The sequence below is a fragment of the Balaenoptera acutorostrata genome, chromosome 14 (genome assembly GCF_949987535.1).
Source record: "Balaenoptera acutorostrata chromosome 14, mBalAcu1.1, whole genome shotgun sequence".
Taxonomy (NCBI): Eukaryota; Metazoa; Chordata; class Mammalia; order Artiodactyla; family Balaenopteridae; genus Balaenoptera; species Balaenoptera acutorostrata.
In genome coordinates, this window is record NC_080077.1 from 92,977,882 (window position 1) to 92,998,345 (window position 20,464).

Here is a 20,464-nt window from a genome sequence, read left to right on the forward strand (position 1 = left end):
ATGTGTTAGCATACGGTATTTGTTTTTCTCTTTCTGACTTACTTCACTCTGTATGACAGACTCTAGGCCCATCCACGTCAATACAAATAATTCAATTTCGTTTCTTTTTATGGCTGAGTAATATTCCATTGTATATACGTGCCACACCTTCTTTATCCATTCATCTGATGATGGACACTTAGGTTGCGTCCATGTCCTGGCTATTGTAAATATAGCTGCAATGAACATTTTGGTACATGACTCTTTTTGAATTATGGTTTTCTCAGGGTATATGCCCGGTAGTGGGATTGCTGGGTCGTATGGTAGTTCTATTTTTAGTTTTTTAAGGAACCTCCATAGTTTTCTCCATAGTGGCTGTATCAATTTACATTCCCACCAACAGTGCAAGAGGGTTCCCTTTTCTCCACACCCTCTCCAGCTTTCATTGTTTGTAGATTATTTGATGGTGGCCATTCTGACTGGTGTGAGATGATATCTCATTGTAGTTTTGATTTGTATTTCTCTAATGATTAATGATGTTGAGCATTCTTTCATGTGTTTGTTGGCAATCTGTATATCTTCTTAAGAGAAATGTCTATTTAGGTCTTCTGCCCATTTTTGGATTGGGTTGTTTGTTTTTTTGTTATTGAGCTAATTGACCTGCTTGTAAATTTTGGAGATTAATCCTTTGTTAGTTGCTTCATTTGCAAATATTTTCTCCCATTCTGAGGGTTGTCTTTTGTTCTTGTTTATAGTTTCCTTTGCTGTGCAAAGGATTTTAAGTTTCATTAGGTCCCATTTGTTTATTTTTGTTTTTATTTCCAGTTCTCTAGGAGCTGGGTCAAAAAGGATCTTGCTGTGATTTATATCATAGAGTGTTCTGCCTATGTTTTCCTCTAAGAGTTTGATAGTGTCTGGCCTTACATTTAAGTCCTTAATCCATTTTGAGTTTATTTTTGTGTATGGTGTTAGGGAGTGTTTTAATTTCATACTTTTACATGTACCTGTCCAGTTTTCCCAGCACCACTTATTGAACAGGTTGTCTTTTCTCCACTGTATATTCTTGCCTCCTTTATCAAAGATAAGGTGACCATATATACGTGGGCTTATCTCTGAGCTTTCTATCCTGTTCCATTGATCTATATTTTTGTATTTGTGCCAGTACCATATTGTCTTGATTACTGTAGCTTTGTAGTATAGTCTGAAGTCAGGGAGCCTGATTCCTCCAGCTCCGTTTTTCTTTCTCAAGATTGCTTTGGCTATTCAGAGTCTTTTGTGTTTCCATACAAATAGTGAAATTTTTTGTTCTAGTTCTGTGAAAAATGCCAGTGGTAGTTTGATAGGGATTGCATTGAATCTGTAGATTGCTTTGGGTAGTATAGTCATTTTCACAATGTTGATTCTTCCCATCTAAGAACATCATATATCTCTCCATCTATTTGTATTATTTTTAATTTCTTTCATCAGTGTCTTATAATTTTCTGCATGCAGGACTTTTGTCTCCTTAGGTAGGTTTATTCCTAGATATTTTATTCTTTTTGTTGCAATGGAAAATGGGAGTGTTTTCTTAATTTCACTTTCAGATTTTTCATTATTAGTGTATAGGAATGCTAGAGATTTCTGTGCATTCATTTTGTATCCTGCTACTTTACCAAATTCATTGATTAGCTCTAGTAGTGTTCTGGTAGCATCTTTAGGATTCTCTATGAATGTCATGTCATATGCAATTCTCATGTCATCTGCAAACAGTGACAGTTTTACTTCTTATTTTCTGATCTGGATTCCTTTTATTTCTTTTTCTTCTCTGATTGCTGTGGCTAAAACTTCCAAAACTACGGTGAATAATAGTGGTAAGAGTGGGCAACCTTGTCTTCTTCCTGATCTTAGTGGAAATGGTTTCAGTTTTTCACCATTGAGGACGATGTTGGCTGTGGGTTTGTCATATATGGCCTTTACTGCGTTGAGGAAACTTCCCTCTATGCCTACTTTCTGCAGGGTTTTTATCATAAATGGATGTTGAATTTTGTTGAAAGCTTTCTCTGCATCAATTGAAATGATCATATGGTTTTTCTCCTTAATTTGTTAATATGGTGTATCACATTTGTTGATTTGCGTATATTGAAGAATCCTTGCATTCCTGGTATAAACCCCACTTGATCATGGTGTATGATCCTTTTAATGTGCTGTCAGATTCTGTTTCTTGGTATTTTGTTGAGGATTTTTGCATCTATGTTCATCAGTGATATTGGCCTGTAGTTTTCTTTCTTTGTGACATCTTTGTCTGGTTTTGGTATCAGGGTGATGGTGGCCTTGTAGAATGAGTTTGGGAGTGTTCCTCCCTCTGCTATATTTTGGAAGAGTTTGAGAAGTATAGGTGTTAGCACATCTCTAAATATTTGATAGAATTTGCCTGTGAAACCATCTGGTCCTGGGCTTTTTTGTTTGTTGGAAGATTTTTAATCACAGTTTCAATTTCAGTGCTTGTGATTGGTCTGTTTATATTTTCTATTTCTTCCTGGTTCAGTCTAGGAAAGTTGTGCATTTCTAAGAATTTGTCCATTTCTTCCAGGTTGTCCATTTTATTGGCATAGAGTTGCTTGTAATAATCTCTCATGATCCTTTGTATTTCTGCAGTGTCAATTGTTCTCCTTTTTCATTTCTAATTCTATTGATTTGAGTCTTCTCCCTTTTTTTCTTGATGAGTCTGGCTAATGGTTTATCAATTTTGTTTATCTTCGCAAAGAACCAGGTTTTAGTTTTATTGACCTTTGCTATCATTTCCCTCATTTCTTTTTCATTTATTTCTGATCTGATCTTTTTGATTTCTTTCCTTCTAATAATTTTGGGGTTATTTTGTTCTTCTTTCTCTAATTGCTTTAGGTGTAAGGTTAGGTTGTTTATTTGAGATGTTTCTTATTTCTCAAGGTAGGATTGTATTGCTATAAACTTCCCTCTTAGAACTGCTTTTGCTGCATCCCACACCTTTTGGGTCTTCGTGTTTTCATTGTCATTTGTTTCTAAGTATTTTTTTATTTCCTCTTTGATATCTTCAGTGATCTCTTGGTTATTAAGTAGTGTATTGTTTAGCGTCTGTATGCTTGTATTTTTTACAGGTTTTTTTCCTTTAATTGATATCTAGTTTCATAGCGTTGTGGTCAGAAAGGATACTTGATACGATTTCAATTTTCTTAAATTTATGAAAGCTTGATTTGTGACCCAAGATAAAATCTATCCTGGAGAATGTTTAATGAGCATGTGAGAAGAATATGTATTCTGTTGTTTTTGGATGGAATGTCCTATAAATATCAATTAAGTCCATCTATTTTAATGTAACATTTAAAGCTTGTGTTTCCTTATTTATTTTCATTTTGGATGATCTGTCCATTGGTGAAAGTGGGGTGTTAAAATCCCCTACAATGATTGTGATACTGTCGATTTCCCCTTTTATGGCTGTTAGTATTTGCCTTATGTATTGAGGTGCTCCTATATTGGGTGCATAAATATTTACAATTGTTATACCTTCTTCTTGGATCAATCCCTTGATCATTATATAGTGTCCTTCTTTGTCTCTTGTAATCGTCTTTATTTTAAAGTCTATTTTGTCTGATATGAGAATTGCTACTCCAGCTTTCTTTTGATTTCCATTTGCATGGAATATCTTTTTCCATCCCCTCACTTTCAGTCTGTATTTGTCTCTAGGTCTGAAGTGGGTCTCTTGTAGACAGCATATATACAGATTTTGCTTTTGTATCCATTTAGCCAGTCTATATCTTTTGGTTGGAGCATTTAATCCATTTACATTTAGGTGATTATCGATATGTATGTTCCTATTCCCATTTTCTTAAATGTTTTGGGTTTGTTATTGTGGTCTTTTCCTTCTCTTGTGTTTCCTGCCTAGAGAAGTTCCTTTAGCATTTGTTGTAAAGCTGGTTTGGTGGTGCTGAATTTTCTTAGCTCTTGCTTGTCAGTAAAGGTTTTAATTTCTCCATCAAATCTGAATGAGATCCTTGCTGGGTAGAGTAATCTTGGTTGTATGTTTTTCTCCTTCATCACTTTAAATATGTCCTGCCACTCCCTTCTGGCTTGCAGAGTTTCTGCTGAAAGATCAGCTGTTAACCTTATGGGGATTCCCTTGTGTGTTATTTGTGGTTTTTTCCCTTGCTGCTTTTAATATTTTTTCTTTGTATTTAATTTTTGATAGTTTGATTAATATGTGTCTTGACGTGTTGCTCCTTGGATTAATCCTGTATGGGACTCTCTGTGCTTCTTGGACTTCATTGACTATTTCCTTTCCCATATTAGGGACGTTTTCAACTATAATCTCTTCAAGTATTTTCTCAGTCCCTTTCTTTTTGTCTTTTTCTTCTGGGATTCCTATAATTCAAATGTTGGTGCATTTAATGTTGTCCCAGAGGTCTCTGAGACTCTCCTCAGTTCTTTTCATTCTTTTTTCTTTATTCTGCTCTGCAGTAGTTTCTTCCACTATTTTATCTTCCAGGTCACCTATCTGTTCTTCTGCCTCAGTTATTCTGCTATTGATCCCTTGTAGAGAATTTCTAATTTCATTTATTGTGTTGTTCATCATTGTTTGTTTGCTCTTTAGTTCTTCTAGGTCCTTGTTATACATTTCTTGTATTTTCTCTATTCTATTTCCAAGATTTTGGATCAGCTTTACTATCATTATTCTGAATTCTTTTTCAGGTAGACTGCCTATTTCCTCTTCATTTGTTAGGTCTGGTGGGTTTTCACCTTGCTCCTTCATCTGCTGTGTGTTTTTCTGTCTTCTCATTTTGCTTAACTTACTGTGTTTGGGGTCTCCTTTTCACAGGCTGCAGGTTCGTAGTTCCCTTTGTTTTTGGTGTCTGTCCCAAGTGGCTCAGGTTGGTTCAGTAGGTTGTGTAGGCTTCCTGGTGGAGGGGACTAGTGCCTGTGTTATGCTGGATGAGGCTGGATCTTGTCTTTCTGGTGCATAGGTCCACATCTGGTGGTGTGTTCTGGGGTGCCTGTGGCCTTATTATGATTTTAGGCTGCCTCTCTACTAATGGATGGGGTTATGTTCCTGTCTTGCTAGTTGTTTGGCATAGGGTGTCCAGCACTGTAGCTTGCTTGTCATTGAGTGAAGCTGGGTCTTGTTGTTGAGATGGAGATCTCTGGGAGATTTTCACCATTTGATATTATGTGGATCTGGGAGGTCTCTTGTGGACCAGTTGGCTCTCCCACCTCAGAGACACGGCCCTGACACCTGGCTTGAGCACCAAGAGCCTTTCATTCACATGGCTCAGCATAAAAGGGAGAAAAAATAGAAAGAATGAAAGAAATAAGATAAAATAAAACAGAAAAATAAAGTAAAATAAAATAGAATAAATTTATTAAAATAAAAAGTAAAAAAAAAATAATTATTAAGGAAAAAAAAATTTTTAAGTAAAAAAAAACCAAAAAATGGACGGATAGAACCCTAAGACAAATGGTAAAAGCAAAACTATACAGACAAAATCACACACAGAAGCACACACATACACACTCACAAATAGAGAAAAAGGGGAAAAAATATATATCTTTGCTCCCAAAGTCCACCTCCTAAATTTGGGATGATTTGTTGTTTATTCTGGTATTCCACAGATGCAGGGTACATCAAGTTGACTGTGGAGATTTAATCTGCTGCTCCTGAGGCTGCTGAGAGAAATTTCCCTTTCTCTTCTTTGTTCACACAGCTCCTGGGATTCAGCTTTGGATTTGGACCCGCCTCTGTGTGTAGGTGGCCTGAGGGCGTCTCTTTGCTCAGACAGGACAGGGTTAAAGGAGCAACTGATTCCAGGGCTCTGGCTCACTCAGGCCGGGGGAAGGGAGGGGCACGGATTTGGGGTGAGTCTGTGGCAGCAGAGACCAGTGTGACATTGCACCAGACTGAGGTGCACAGTGCGTTCTCCTGGGGAAGTTGTCCCTGGATCACAGGACCCTGGCAGTGGCGGGCTGCACAGGCTCCCAGGAGGGGCGGTGTGGAGAGTGACCTGTGCTTGCACATAGGCTTCTTGGTAGCGGCAGCAGCAGCCTTAGCATTTCATGCCCGTCTCTGGGGTCCGCGCTGATTGCTGCGGCTCGTGCCCATCTCTGGAGCTCATTTAGGCAGTGCTCTGAATCCCCTCTCCTCACGCACCCCGAAACAATGGTCTCTTGCCTCTTCGGCAGCTCCAGACCTTTTCCCGGACTCCCTCCTGGCTAGCCGTGGTGCACTAGCCCCTTCAGGCTGTGTTCGCGCAGCCCCCCCCAGTCCTCTCCCTGCGATCCGACCGAAGCCCGAGCCTCAGCTCCCAGCCCCCACCCGCCCCGGCGGTTGAGCAGACAAGCCTCTCGGGCTGGTGAGTGCTGGTCAGCACCGATCCTCTGTGCGGGAACCTCTCCACTTTGTCCTCCGCACCCCTGTGGCTGCGCTTTCCTCCATGGGTCCAAAGCTCCCCCACTCCGCCACCCACAGCCTCCGCCCATGAAGGGACTTCCTAGTGTGTGGACACCTTTCCTCCTTCACAGCTCCCTCCCACTGGTGCAGGTCCCATCCCTATTCTTTTGTCTCTGTTTTTTCTTTTTTCTTTTGCCCTACCCAGGTACGTGTGGAGTTTCTTGCCTTTTGTGAGGTCTGAGGTCTTCTGCCAGTGTTCAGTGGGTGTTCTGTAGGAGCCATTCTGCATGTAGATGTATTTCTGATGTATCTGTGGGGAGGAAGGTGATCTCCACGTCTTACTCTTCCGCCATCTTGAAGCTCCTCCGAATGCCTTGCTTCTTAGTTACTAAACAGCAGTCTCTCTGTCTGTAAGCTGCCCCTGCAGAGGAAGTGGGGGGGCTTCCGGGGGGTTTGCTGTGTGACTGATGAACGTGAGGCACCCAGAGGGTGGGGTCCTCCGCAGAGGTGAAGCACATCCTGCACTCTCGGTTTTCTTTAGGTACGCGTCCAGGCACCTGTTCTCTCCATCCGAGCATGCTGGAATTTATGGAATTGGTTTTGTCTTTTGTTCTCTCCCTGTAGTGAATAATTCTGAGAGCTCCATATCCCTAGACAAAACACATAATTCCTAAAGCCTTTTCTCAGCTGGGAGGAGTGGAAGGTGCGGAGATACTCTTCGCCTGTGGAGTGAGACACTTGGCCGCCCCCGAGCACTGTCACCCATGGTCCCGTGGGATCAGGAAGTTGTAAAACAAAACTGCTTTCTTTAGATCTCACTTACTGATTAATTTCAAATAATATGCTCTAAAATCTGCTCTATCTAAAGAGTTATTTCATAAAACGGAAACAGGACTGTCTAAAGTCTGTTTTTTATTCTTTGGCATTTGAAATACTATTTAAACTGTAAATCCTTTTGCATTCTACAATATATAAATAGCCAAATATCAATTACATTCTCTAGAAACGTTTACTTCTACGTTAAAGATTAATATATGGTAGCTAAACTGGTTACCACCCAGTTTTTAACTTATTTTAAAATTATATAAATTATTTTAAATTAATAATAATTAATAATTTTGAAATTATATATAAAATGTGTGCTTCGAAGTATTTTCCTAAAGCTCTCAACACCTTTCTGATGTAAATGTACTAGTTGAAAGGTAAATAGAATAGAGTTTGATCTTTGAAAACTCTAGCTTTGGGTAGGAATTGGTACATCAAGCAATTGAAAGTTGGGTCTTCCTACACATTCCGGTATGGATTAATTGAGAACAGCCACGTCTATTACAGAGTGTTGGATAATGAAAAGAAATTAATCAAGATCAACACTCTCTTACCACATATGTTGTATGCAAATAAATTCTCAAATGTCAGAAAAAAGTGTATGATTTGAGGTAAGTGGCAAAATCTTATTTCAGTCCAGTTTTAACCTCCTTCGAAATTGGCTTAAAACTCTTCCCCCAGGATCCTGCTCTGATCAGTCCTCCTGGGTCCTCTCAATGCCTAATAGGGTTATAAACTTAACTGAGGAATTGAGTATTCTTTTCTATTGGTCCTCCTTTCAGAGTATCTTTTCTAGTGCTCTTTATACAATGGCCACTCACTACAATTTATTGTTAGTTTCAGAAACATGTTTATTTAGGAGAGAATGAAAGGAATGCATATGAACGAAGTGTGGTGGCCTGGTTGACGGCACTTGAGGGTTACTCACCTGTGTCTTGGCAGAGGCAAGTTCAGAGAGTAAAACAGAATTGGTCAGATCAAAAGAGAGTTGTGGGGAACATAGTTCTGAAGGAATAGTGATGGAGACACAGAAACAAACCACTCGAATTGCATGAGAATGTATTAGACATATCAAAGGTTGGGGTAAACGTATGTTTCTTCTGAACTCTAAGACAAAATGTGATATGAATTCACATGTGAATTATAAACCCAGCACACAACAATTTCCAAGGTGAGTAAACAACTAAAATACAGACCAGAGTAAGAAAAAGAGGGATTAAAGGGGAGGGAAAAGACTTGGTTGCAGTCCAAAATTACAGGTTAGTCTTCCTTGAAGTTTGCCTCAGACTGTGAACGTTCTTAGGTACCATGACAAACACTTTGGCACAATGACGGAGGAGTAGTCGGGAAGCGGGGAGACACAGTGAAACCCCATGGAGGCACCGACTTGGGAAATGGTGACATTTTTGGAAGGTGTTCACCGTGATGCATTACGGGGAAGACAGGGTTTTTCTGAAAAATACATTTTCATTTTATGGAAACCCCACCTAGCTCAGAGGAAAAATATTAGACATTTTAATTTTAGAAGTAAAGAAAAAAGAGAAATTGGTTTGTCAGTTTTAAGAGTGAAAACCAGCAGGCATCTGGAAAGCAGTTACAGTTTGAGGTGAGAATGTCAGAAAAGCATTAGAGGTCACACATTGTTTTTGCTTTTCTCTGGGGCAGTAGGACTTGCAGGTGAAATGAAGTTGTGTCTTTGTTCTACTGAGCTTTAGCGGGTGTAAAATCCCTTTGTGCTGGGCAACATTGTTGATGACCTGTGGAGAAGGGCAAACAGTTCAAGCAGCTGCTTTAAAGCAGCGGTACCCAACCTTTTTGGTACCAGGGACCGGTTTCGTGGAAGACAATTTTTCCATGGATGGGGTGGGGGGTTTAGGCAGTAATGTGAGTGATGGGGAGCGATGGGGAGAGGAAGATGAAGCTTCGCTCGCTCGCCCACCACTCACCTCCTTCTGTGCGACCCAGTTCCTAACAGGCCGCAGACTGGTACTGGTCTGCAGCCTGGGGGTTGGGGACTCCTGCTCTAAAGGGATAGCTGAGCTGATAAAAGTTCATAGCTTATAAAGGATGCTTCTTGGACATGTGCTGACATGCCGTGTGCAAGGTATTTGTGGTAGGTATTGAAGGAAATACAAAGAATTGTACGGTCTGGGGCTCTTCTGTATACATGAAATGATCTGCAAGCTGTAATGTAATTCGGCCAAGGTATTTAGTGTATGTTGTATTACAGAATTTAAAAAAATGGGAACATTGTTGAGAACTTGTAATTAAGGACAGCTTCTTAGGAAAGGGGAAACTTAGAGCAGGTTCTCAAAGTGATCATTTTTGGACAGAAGAGGGGAGGAGAGAGAGCATTTCAGATGGAGGAGAGATTGAAGATCCAGATGCAGAAATGAGCATGCATCGCGGTGGGAGGACATAGCAAATGTGGGAGTCCTGGTGACGTGAGGGGCCGCACCCCCCATCCCTCCAGGCTCGCTGCAGCCCTGTTGGGTCCCTGCAGTGGTCTCCCAGCACGTCTGGTCACTCCAGTCTCAGTCCCTTCTGATCTGCCCTCCACAGCCTTCCAGAGCTGTCCTTCTAGGAGCCAAATGTACTCATGCCTGCTCTCTGCTCATGGTGTTTGAGAGAAGAGTCAGACCCCCGGGTGACATGCAAGGCTTTCCCTTGCCATCCTCTGCCTTTAGCCTCATCACCCACTATTTCCTACGTGTTTGGCTTCTTACAGCCTTAAAATGACACCCTTGTTTTCTAGGAGTTAGCATCCTTCATAACTGTCTTTGGTATCTTTTCCTTCTCACTCCTACTGCCACATTTTAATTCACTGAATTCCTATTTCTTAATCTAAACTCATGTCAAACTTCACTCCCTCTTCAGCACGTCCCCAGAGAGGCCTCCATCTAGAGACCCCTTTTGATGCCTCTGCTCTGGGACCCTATACTTACCTTGCTTTTCCATAATTGTTGTGTTACGCATGTCTCATAGACAGTTGACCTCCTTAAAGCTAAGACTCTCCTTATTCTACTTGTCCCTCCAATATCTAACATAGCACCTGACATTTTTGGGCAGATCAGAAAATGTTTGATGAGTGAAGAAATATATGGGGACCACACTGTCTATAGCAGAGGTGCTCGTTGGGGAGTCATAGAAATCCTTCTTCTGTTCACCCCATAGTGACTGAGGATTGGGCTTTGGACCAGTTTTCCTGGGCACAAATCCCAGTTACCCCACTGTTACCTGAGGAATCTCAGCAATGTATTCTATTCTCCGTGCCTTAATTTCCTCTTCTACAAAATGGGGATGATGATAACTCTGGTCTCATAGGGTTTTGTGAGATTTAAATGCACTAATTTTTATAAAGTGCTTAGAAGAGCTCCTGGCCCATAGTAGGGCACTTCAAATGTTAGCTGTTGCCTTGTCATTATTATCGTATGTCTGGGCAATACTCTGGCTTCCAAAGTTGCTGTCTTGATGTAGTGTTGATCCTCATTATTTATAGATTCTGTATTTGCAAACCTGACAACCAGCTAGAATTTATTTACAGCTCCCAGATCACTGCTTGCAGGGCTTTCCCTTCATTTGCAGACACGTGCATACACCCCTGAGCCACTCCACCAGACTTGCTGTGAGCTCTGTTCTTTAGAAGTTTAATGACCTTAGAGGCTAGTTGTATGTTGGTGCAGAGGGTGGTGAGAAGGTGAGATGTTTATCCACAGGTCATCACTGAAGGAAAATTGCGATAAGACTGTTTTTCTTCCTTGCACTAATTGGGAGAGTTGAGGAATATTTTGCTTTAGAGTTAGTGCAGAACCTTGCTGCAATTCAAGTAGTGAGAGAGAGCATTCAGAAGATGTGAGGGAACCAAAAAGGTTGTTTATTTCCATTTTTTCTGACCCCTTTCCCAGACATGTTGTTTATTACTTCCACTTTGGTTATTCACTAATGATGGTAACTGTACCTTCCCATCAATCAGATTATCAATCAGTGCCATAGATGTCAAAAGTTACACCATCAATGATGATTTCTAACTGAACACCCACCCCGCACCCCATATTTCTCATCTATGCAATGAAGGGGTTGGAAGACACTTGTCGTTTCCATTCAGAAATATTCCATTTTCAGTAATTCCTTATCTTTTTCATTGTAAGGATTGCAGAGATGCTATTTTAGCTCTCTGTGTGATACTCTTCTTTTCCATAATATGTTCTACTTTAAGGAGCCTGAGGTGAGTTATTTACCAGCCACCATATATTCTGATAGTTCCTTCTTTCTTGAAATTCGTTTTCAAACTTGAAATTCCGCTTTGAACTTGAAATCGATTGCACTTTATTTCTGTGCATAATATTATCGATTTAAAATCTGGGTTTCTTTTCCTATAGGATTATGTACAGCATGTGTTGCCTTATTGTAAATCTGGAATCTCATTGGCTTTCTCCAAAGCCGTAGAATGTTTTAGAACTCAGAGCATGAGACATAGAGAATTTGTAGGCTTCTGTGAAGAGTAGAATTCAAATATTAGAGATGTCTACAGTAACGTGGCCTTAGAATTTAGCAGAACTTGAAAATCTGAATATTGTAGAAAATGAATTGCATATCTCATATTAACATTTATAGAATAAACTATCACAGTGTTAGCTTACTTATAAGTGGTTTTATATTCTAGGCTCTGAAAGTATCTTGCTTACACAGTAAACATAATAACGTTTCAAAGATGAGCAAATTAAGTTTTCAGCAAAAGCTTTCCTTGAATGTATCTTGGCTTTCTTTTTGACAGTTTTAGCCTTAATACAGTAATGTTTCTTTTTCTGGGAATCAGATAATCTTGTATTTTGAAAAATACTTTGGTGAACATATTATTTTTAATGACAACTTGTCTTTTGTGATATGTAAGTATTCAAACAATTTATAAGAACTAACCAACACCACCCACATATAAAATTATACAGAAATGGAAGCATTTTGGCTGACTTATTGTATATAATTGTTCGTCCAAAGTGGATGGCAGACTCTACCACTTGTAACAATTTAGAGGTTTGAAGCAATATTTTAAAATATAAATAATCTCAAAATTAGTGATATATAAGATATATTACTGTGTTGACTAAAATAGATTTGTTATCTTTCCTCCATTTATAAGGATTCACTCATATAGATTCTGTACAGAATTGCAAAGATCACTTTTTTCCTTTTCTCTTTTAATTTTCTTTCTTTTTTTCTTTTTTTTATTTTTGGCCGTGCCATGCAGCATGTGAGATCACAGTTCCCTGACCAGGGATCGAACCCTTGACCCCTACAGTGGAAGTGCAGAGTCTTAACCACTGGAATTCCCCCCTTTTCTACCTTTAAAACTAAATTTTAGTGAGAACCTGATTTAGGATCAGTCTCTTCTCCTTCTCTTCTTCTTCCCCCTCTTCTTCTTCATGGCTTTTAAGTTTTATACATTCTTTTATTATACTTAAACCTATGATGAAAAATAGCTGGCTGTGGTAATAACGTTTAAGAATTAAGTTTGGCAGACTCACAGACATAGAGAACAGACCTGGGGTTACCAAGGCGGGGGTGGGGGAGAGATGGAGTGGGAGGTTGGGGTAAGCATATGTAAACTATTATATAGAGAATGGATAAACAACAAAGACCAACCGTACAGCACAGGGAACTATATTCAATATCCTCTGATAAACTATAATGGAAAAGAACATAAAAAAGAATGTATATATATGTATAACTGAGTTACTTTGCTCTAAAGCAGAAATTAACACAACACTGTAAATCAACTATATTTCAATTAAAAAAAAAAGTTTGGGAGAAAATGTGTAAGATGGTAGAGTAGAAAGGCCCTAAGCTCACCTCCTCTCCCTGCAGTTCACCCTGCAGACATAGACACTGGTGGCAGCTGTTTGGGGAGCTTGTTCTATCATGTGGACATGGACACTGGTGCTGGCAAGGGCCATTTTGGCTCCAGTGCTGGGACACCTCAGGCTAAGTAACTAACTGGGCATGAACACAGCCTCATCCATCAGCAGACAGGCTGCCTTAAAACCCCTTGAGCCCATAGTTGTCTCTGGACCCAGTTCCACCCACCAGGGTGCAAACACTAGCTGTAAGAAAACCACAGCACTGCAGTCTGCGGACCAGCCATCCCACTAGAGAGCAGGCCCTGCCCAGTAGCAGGTCAACACAAGTTTCAAGAAAACTCGGGACCCACAGAAATCTTTGTTAGGAACTGGCCTCCTTCACCAGTGATCCGACACCTGCTCTAGGACCCCTGGGGCCCAGCAACCAGACCTCAGGGCCTGGTTCTGCCCACCAGTAGGCTGGTACTTGCCCTAGAACCTGACTTCACCCACCAGTGGGCAGGCAACAGCCCTGGCATCACCTGGAGCATGAGTCTGCCCACCAGATAGCCAGCACTAGCCCTGGGATTCCCTGAGGTTCTGCAGTCAACTGCCTCATGACCCATTTCTGCCAACCAGTGGCCAGCAGCCTCTGCACAATGCACACCAGGTAACTAAATAGACTGGGAGCCACCAAGCCTACTGGACCATAATCAGCCTGCCACAACAGAAAGACCCAAACAGACGTCATAGGGGGGACTCCTAGAGCATATGGCTCTGGTGATGATAGGGGAGCGTGCTGCTGGAACTCTGTCTCCCACCAAAGGTCCCTTCTCTAAGGTCAGGAAATGCACCTACCAGACCCATAAAAATAAAAACAGCAAGTTGGGGAAAATGAGGTGACAGGGAAAAATGTTCCAGATGAAGGTTCAAGATAAAAACCTCAGAAGAAGAACTGAGTGAAGTGGATATAGGAAATCTACCTAGGAAATAGTTCTTGGTAATGATTGTAAAGATGATCAAAGAACTTGGGAGAAGAATAGATGCACAGAGTGGGAAGTTAGAAGTTTTTAACGAAGAGTCAGAAAATATAAAAAACAACTAAACAGATGCAGAATACAATAACTGAAATGTAAAATATACTAGAAGGAATCAATAGTAAAGTAAATGATACAGAGGAATGGATCAGCAAGCTGGAAGACAGCAGTGGAAATTGCTGATGCTGAGTAGAAAAAAGAAAAAGAATGAAAAGAAATGAGGGCAGTTTAAGAGACCCCTGGGACAACATCAAGCATACTAATATTTGCATTGTAGGGGTCCCAAAAGGAGAAGAGAGAAGAGAAAGGGGCTGAGAACATAATTGAAGACATAATAGCTGAAAACTTCCCCAACCTGGGAAAAGGAAACAGTTGCCAAGTGCAGGAAGTGCAGAGTCCTATAGAGGACAAAGCCAAAGAGGAACACACCAAGACATATTGTAATTGGCAAAAACAAAAGGCAAAGAGAGAATATTAAACGCAACAAAGGGGAGTGAATCCTGACAGAGCAGCCAAGATGGTGGAGTAGAAGAACCCTAAGCTCACCTCCTCTCAGGAGGACACCAAAATCACAAAAATATGCAGAACAACCATTGTTGAAAATGTCTGAAACCTACCAGAAAATATCTCTACATTAAAGACATAAAGAAGGAAGCACAAAAAACTGGTAGGAGGGGTGGGGTTGTGATATAATAAAATCTGACACTCTCTGGGTGGATGACCCACAGACTGGGGAATAATTATATTACAGAGGTTTTCCCACAGGAGTGAGAGTTCTGAGCCCCACGTCAGGCCCCCCAGTGTGGGGGTCTGACACTGGGAAGAGGAGATCCCAGAGCATTTGGCTTAAGCCCAGTAGGGCTTGGTTGCAGGAGCTACACGGGATTGGGGAAAACAGAGGCTTCACTCTTATAGGGCGCACACAAAATCTCATGCACACCAGAAACAAGGGCAAAACCACAATTTCATAGGATCCTGGGACAGACTTACCTGCTGGTCTTGGAGGGTCTCCTGGGGAGGCCATGGAACAGAATAGAGAGTCCAGAAACAAACCTGAGCTTATATTGTCAAATTCTTCTACAGCAGAGGAGGTAAGAGTATACAGTGGAGAAGACAGTCTCTTCAATAAGTGGTGCTGGGAAAACTGGACAGCTACATGTAATAGAATGAAATTAGAACATTCTCTATCACCCTACACAAAAACAAACTCAAAATGGATTAAAGACCTAAATATCAATGTAAGACCAGAAACCATAAAATTCCTAGAAAAAAGATATGCAGAACACTCTTTAACACAAATGATAGCAATGTTTTTTTGGATCTGTCTTCTAAAGCAAAAGAAATAAAAACATAAACAGATGGGACCTAATTAATCTTAAAACTTTTGCATGGCAAAGGAAACCATTGACAAAATGAAAAGGCAACCTACTGAATGGGAGAAAATATTTGCAAATTATGTGACTGATAAGTGTTTAATATCCAGAATATATAAACAGCTCATACAACTGAACATCAAAAAACAAAAACCCTGAGACTTCCCTGGTGGTCTAGTGACTAAGACACTGTGCTCCCAATGCAGGGGGCCTGGGTTTGATCCCTGGTCAGGGAACTAGATCCCACGTACATGCTGCAACTAAAGATCCCGCATGCCAAAACGAAGTTCTTGCATGCCACACCTAAGACCCAGTGCAACCTAAATAAATATTAAAAACAAAAACCAAAAACCCCAATTTAAAAATAGGCAAAAGACCTGAATAGGCTGTTTTCTAAAGATGACATACAGATGGCCAACAGGCACATGAAAAGATACTCAACATCATTAGTCCTCAGAGAAATGAAAATCAAAACCACAATGAGATATCACCTCACACATGTCAGAATGGCTGTCATCAAAAAGAATACAATAGGGGGCTTCCCTGGTGGCGCAGTGGTTGAGAATCTGCCTGCTAATGCAGGGGACACGGGTTCGAGCCCTGGCCTGGGAAGATCCCACATGCCGCAGAGCGGCTGGGCCCGTGAGCCACAACTGCTGAGCCTGCGCGTCTGGAGCCTGTGCTCCGCAACGAGAGAGGCCCGCGCATCGCGATGAAGAGTGGCCCCCGCTTGCCACAACTGGAGAAAGCCCTCGCACAGAAACGAAGACCCAACACAGCCAAAATCAATCAATCAATCAATCAATCAAACATACGCATCTGATTCAAGATCCTCATTAAAAAAAAAAAAAAAAAAAAAGAACACAATAACTATATATATATATATATATATATATATATATATATATATACACAAAACTGAGTCACTTTGCTGTACAGAAGAAATTAACATGTTGTAAATCAACTATACTTCAATAAAATTTTCAAAACAATAATAAAAAAGAAAATGTAAAAAAAAAAAGAACACAATAACAAACGTTGGCGAGAATGTGGAGAAAACAGACCCCACATACACTGTTGGTGGGAATGTAAATTGGTGCAGGCACTACAGATAACGGTATGGAAGTTTCTCCAAAAAACTAAAACCTACCATGTGACCCAGCAATTTCACTCCTGTGTATTTATCTGAAAAAATAAAAATGAAAACAATAATTCAAAAAGATACATGCAGCCCAATGTTCGTAGCAACATTATTTATAATTGCCAAGTTATGGAAACAACCTAGGTTTCCATCAAGAGATGAAAAATCCTGAATGAACTTTTTGGCCAACCCAGTAGGTTTTGTCATCTTTGTATTAACCTCTTAATTATTCCTTCACTGTAGATGAAAAGAGGGGAAGGTAGTAGGTGTCTGTGCCATGGATGGTGGCTCCTCTTGGTGACATCTGTTGGCGTCATCTATGAAAAGCCCTGGATGCTCTGGAGAAGCAGTTCTGAACATGGGGACCTCCCCCCTCCCCTCTCATTCCAGCATTAAGGGAGCAGTTGAACCTGTGTGAGCAAGTGTGTGAGCCTGAGCTTCAGTCAGCTGGAGTCTGTCCCTGCTTCTCTCCTACCTCCTGTCCCTGCTTTCCTCCTTTTTCTCTACCCATTCCTCTTTCTTGTCTTTTCTTCTTACTCATCTGTTATTGGTAATCAGTTTACCCAGAGGACTCCCCCCTTTTCTCTACCCAAAGCACTTTTTCCTGAAAGTGTCCCTTTGGGAGAGGAAGACACTGTGTGCGTGTGAGGGCGACCCATACGGGGTCACAGTTGCTCTCAGCCATCTTCATAAATTGTGGTGACCAAAGGCATCCCTTTCTGAAATGCCTTGGATAAAATATTTGAATTGTAGTAAACGTGATGTAAGTTGTATACATGCACATAAGACATATGCATACGCCAGTATGGATATCAGAAATATTTTCCATGATCTTATTGGAGACTCTTTTAGAGATTACCTTTTAAAGGTTGTGATTACCTTTAAAACTCAGGATTTAAAATGTCTTTAGGGAACGTCCTAATATCAGACGTTACTGGGCAGGAAGAGAATAGCCTATCATGGCATTAAGTGGGTCTGTCACTCAGCCTCTTCTTCCCTCTTCTCAGCGGTCTGCCGGTCTTCCATGATTTCATTCGAAGATTAGACAAAGGCCTTAGGACTTCATGGTCACGTGTGTAAACCAGTTTGAAATCTGAGGCTGGAAAAGAAGGGACACGTGGAAGTAGCAATAGTGTCTTTCCGTGGAGGGAGCGTTTAGAAGTATTATAACAAACAAATACATTTTGCTTAATTTTGTAAAACTAGTTTTTGGTATTTTGAGTATTCCTTATTTTATATTTAACTGTGAAGTCTCTGTTGCCCCTCAGGAAGTTTGTGACATGAAATCTGAGTGTCAGGCCACTGTCATTCAGCAGCTGGAGCAGACCATTGAGGATCTGAGGACCAAAATAGCTGAGCTAGAGAAGCAGTACTCGGCCGCAGACCTGGAGGCGGCCGCCTCCGGAGACATGTGTCTGCGAGCTCTCACGTTGGGAGAAAAGGACTTAGGGCATCAAAGGATTTTACAGGCAAAGTCCATCCAGGCGTCCCCAACAGAGGAGGGTGGGACGCTGACTCGTCCTCCCATGGGCGCCCTGCCTGAGGCCACGAATGGAGACTCAGCCGGGCCGTCCTCACCTCCCGGACCTCAGACCAAATTCTGCACAGATATTTCTTTGGTGGTGTCTCCAAGGCGAATATCAGTTCAGCTCGACGCACATCTGTCCCTCCAGACTCCACCACCCGCGTCGCGGCCCTGGTCTGACTGTCAAGGACAGGTGAGCTCACAGCCTTCCCATCCTTCTCTTCACACGGAGTTTGAAACCAGCCACGAGCACTCTGCTTTCCCCTCCTCTGAAAACAGCCATGACATCCCCCCCGCGCTGCCTCTGTCTCCGAAGTCCTCCCACCAGATGCCTGATCTGAGCACCACGGCTCCCCAACCGCCCCCGCCCGGTGCCGCGCCCTGGTCTGCGCTGCCCAGCCCACTGTGCCCCTCACCTCCTCCTCCGCCTGGTCCAGAGATGCTGCCATCCCCTCCTCTACATTTGCCTGGTGAGGGAATTCCTGCTGCCCTACCTCCTCCCGGCGTGGGAATTCCTGCTGAGCCCCCATTCCCGGAGTGGGAATTCCTCCTGCCCCACCTATTCCCAGAGGGGGAATTCCTCCTGCCCCCTCTTCCCACAGTGGGAATCCCTCCTGCCCCCGTCTTCCCGCAGTGGGAATCCCTCCGGCCCCCCTCTTCCCAGAGTGGGTATTCCTCCTGCCCCACCTCTTCCTGGAGTGGGAATTCCTCCTGCCCCACTTCCTCTTTTGCCAGGTGTGGGGATTCAGCCTCCTCTAGCTCCTCCCCCTCCTCCCCCTCCTTGAACAGGTGCCGCCCCACTTCCCCACCCCCTCTGCTTCCTGGATCAGGTTTTCCTCTCCCACCACAAGCCGGGAGTAGCACTTCACCAACACCGCAGGCGTATGGATTTCTTCCTCCACCATTGCCAACTGGCTTGTTTGGATTCGGGTTGAACCAGGACAAAGGCAGCAGGAAGCAGCCAATAGAGACTTGTTGGCTGATGAAGCCTCTGTATTGGATGAGAATTCAGCTGCACAGTAAAAGATAACATGAACGGGGGCTCATCTTTGCACAATTTGTCAATATGAGGGAAGCATTTTCCTTTAAAACTCTGGGGGGAAATTATTAAAAATAAAATAAATAAAAATAAAACTTGCCTGTAGATGATTACATCAGTATTTAGTGAAGCAATTTTATTTATTTATTTATTTATTTATTTTTTTCCACACACACACACTGTATTTTATTTTTACAAGAGATAAATAGACTGACACCAAGCATTGTACATGGATGACCACAACAAAAGCAACAATGATTGCAATTACTAAACATGAAACACACTCATACTATGTCATAATATTGACATTCAGTCCAGTAATCCTCCACTGACACAGCTCCTTTACTTTGCAGTGAAAATTGATTTGTATATTCTTTGCCTCTGAGTCCTTGTGGGATTTTTTTTTTTTTAATTCAGACAGAAAGTCACAAAAATTATACTCATCCTCATCAGTTCACTCAGTCCCATGTAATTAATTTTTTTTTCATCTTGATCTTTTGTTAGCACTTTTATGAGTTCATCAGTTTTTCATTAAAGTTCTGAAAATGCTTATTCATTCAGTTCAGCAGTACAGTCAGTTACCAGAAACCTGTACTTGTCAGAGTCTTTTCCATGAATTTCTTGAAGATGAAACCCTTTTATAGGAACATATTTGCAAAATCATCAGAGTACACCCAGAACTGTCTGTAAATGACAAAAGACTTAAAAATGACCATGGTTAAAGAGTTGATGAAAGTTCATAATAATGCAGTTGACAAGAAAATTAGTTATTTATGAGATATACATTTTAAAGTAATAACTAGGATTATTACTTATAACATTATACCAGAACATATAAGATTTTTAGAAGTTTCCTGTAATGTCTGAAACATTTATATTAACATATTTCCATACATATTTCCATACAAATACAAATATAAGATTTTTAGAAATTTCATGTAATGTCTGAAACATTTATATTAACATATTTCCATACATATTTCCATACAAATACAAATATAAGATTTTTAGAAATTTCATGTAATGTCTGAAACATTTATATTAACATATTTCCATACAAATAACCCAATGAAAGTTTAGTATTAGCTGTTTTGTTTGTTTTTTTATACTGCAGGTTCTTATTAGGCATCAGTTTTATACACATCAGTGTATACATGTCAATCCCAATCGCCCAATTCAGCACACCACCATCCCCACCTCACCGCAGTTTTCCCCCCTTGGTGTCCATATGTCCATTCTCTACATCTGTGTCTCAACTTCTGCCCTGCAAACTGGCTCATCTGTACCATTTTTCTAGGTTCCACATACATGCATTAA

The 20,464-nt window shown here is 41.2% G+C and overlaps 1 protein-coding gene across 1 annotated transcript in view; it reads left to right on the top strand.

Moving 5' to 3' along the window:
* Positions 1–19,138, top strand: part of LOC130704728 (formin-2-like) — a 37,590-nt gene extending 18,452 nt beyond the window's left edge. The window contains exon 4 of the mRNA XM_057527652.1: positions 17,852–19,138. Within this exon, the coding sequence (XP_057383635.1) occupies positions 17,852–19,138 (1,287 nt within the window). The remainder of the gene's footprint in view (positions 1–17,851) is intronic.
* The last annotated feature ends 1,326 nt before the right edge of the window (positions 19,139–20,464 follow it).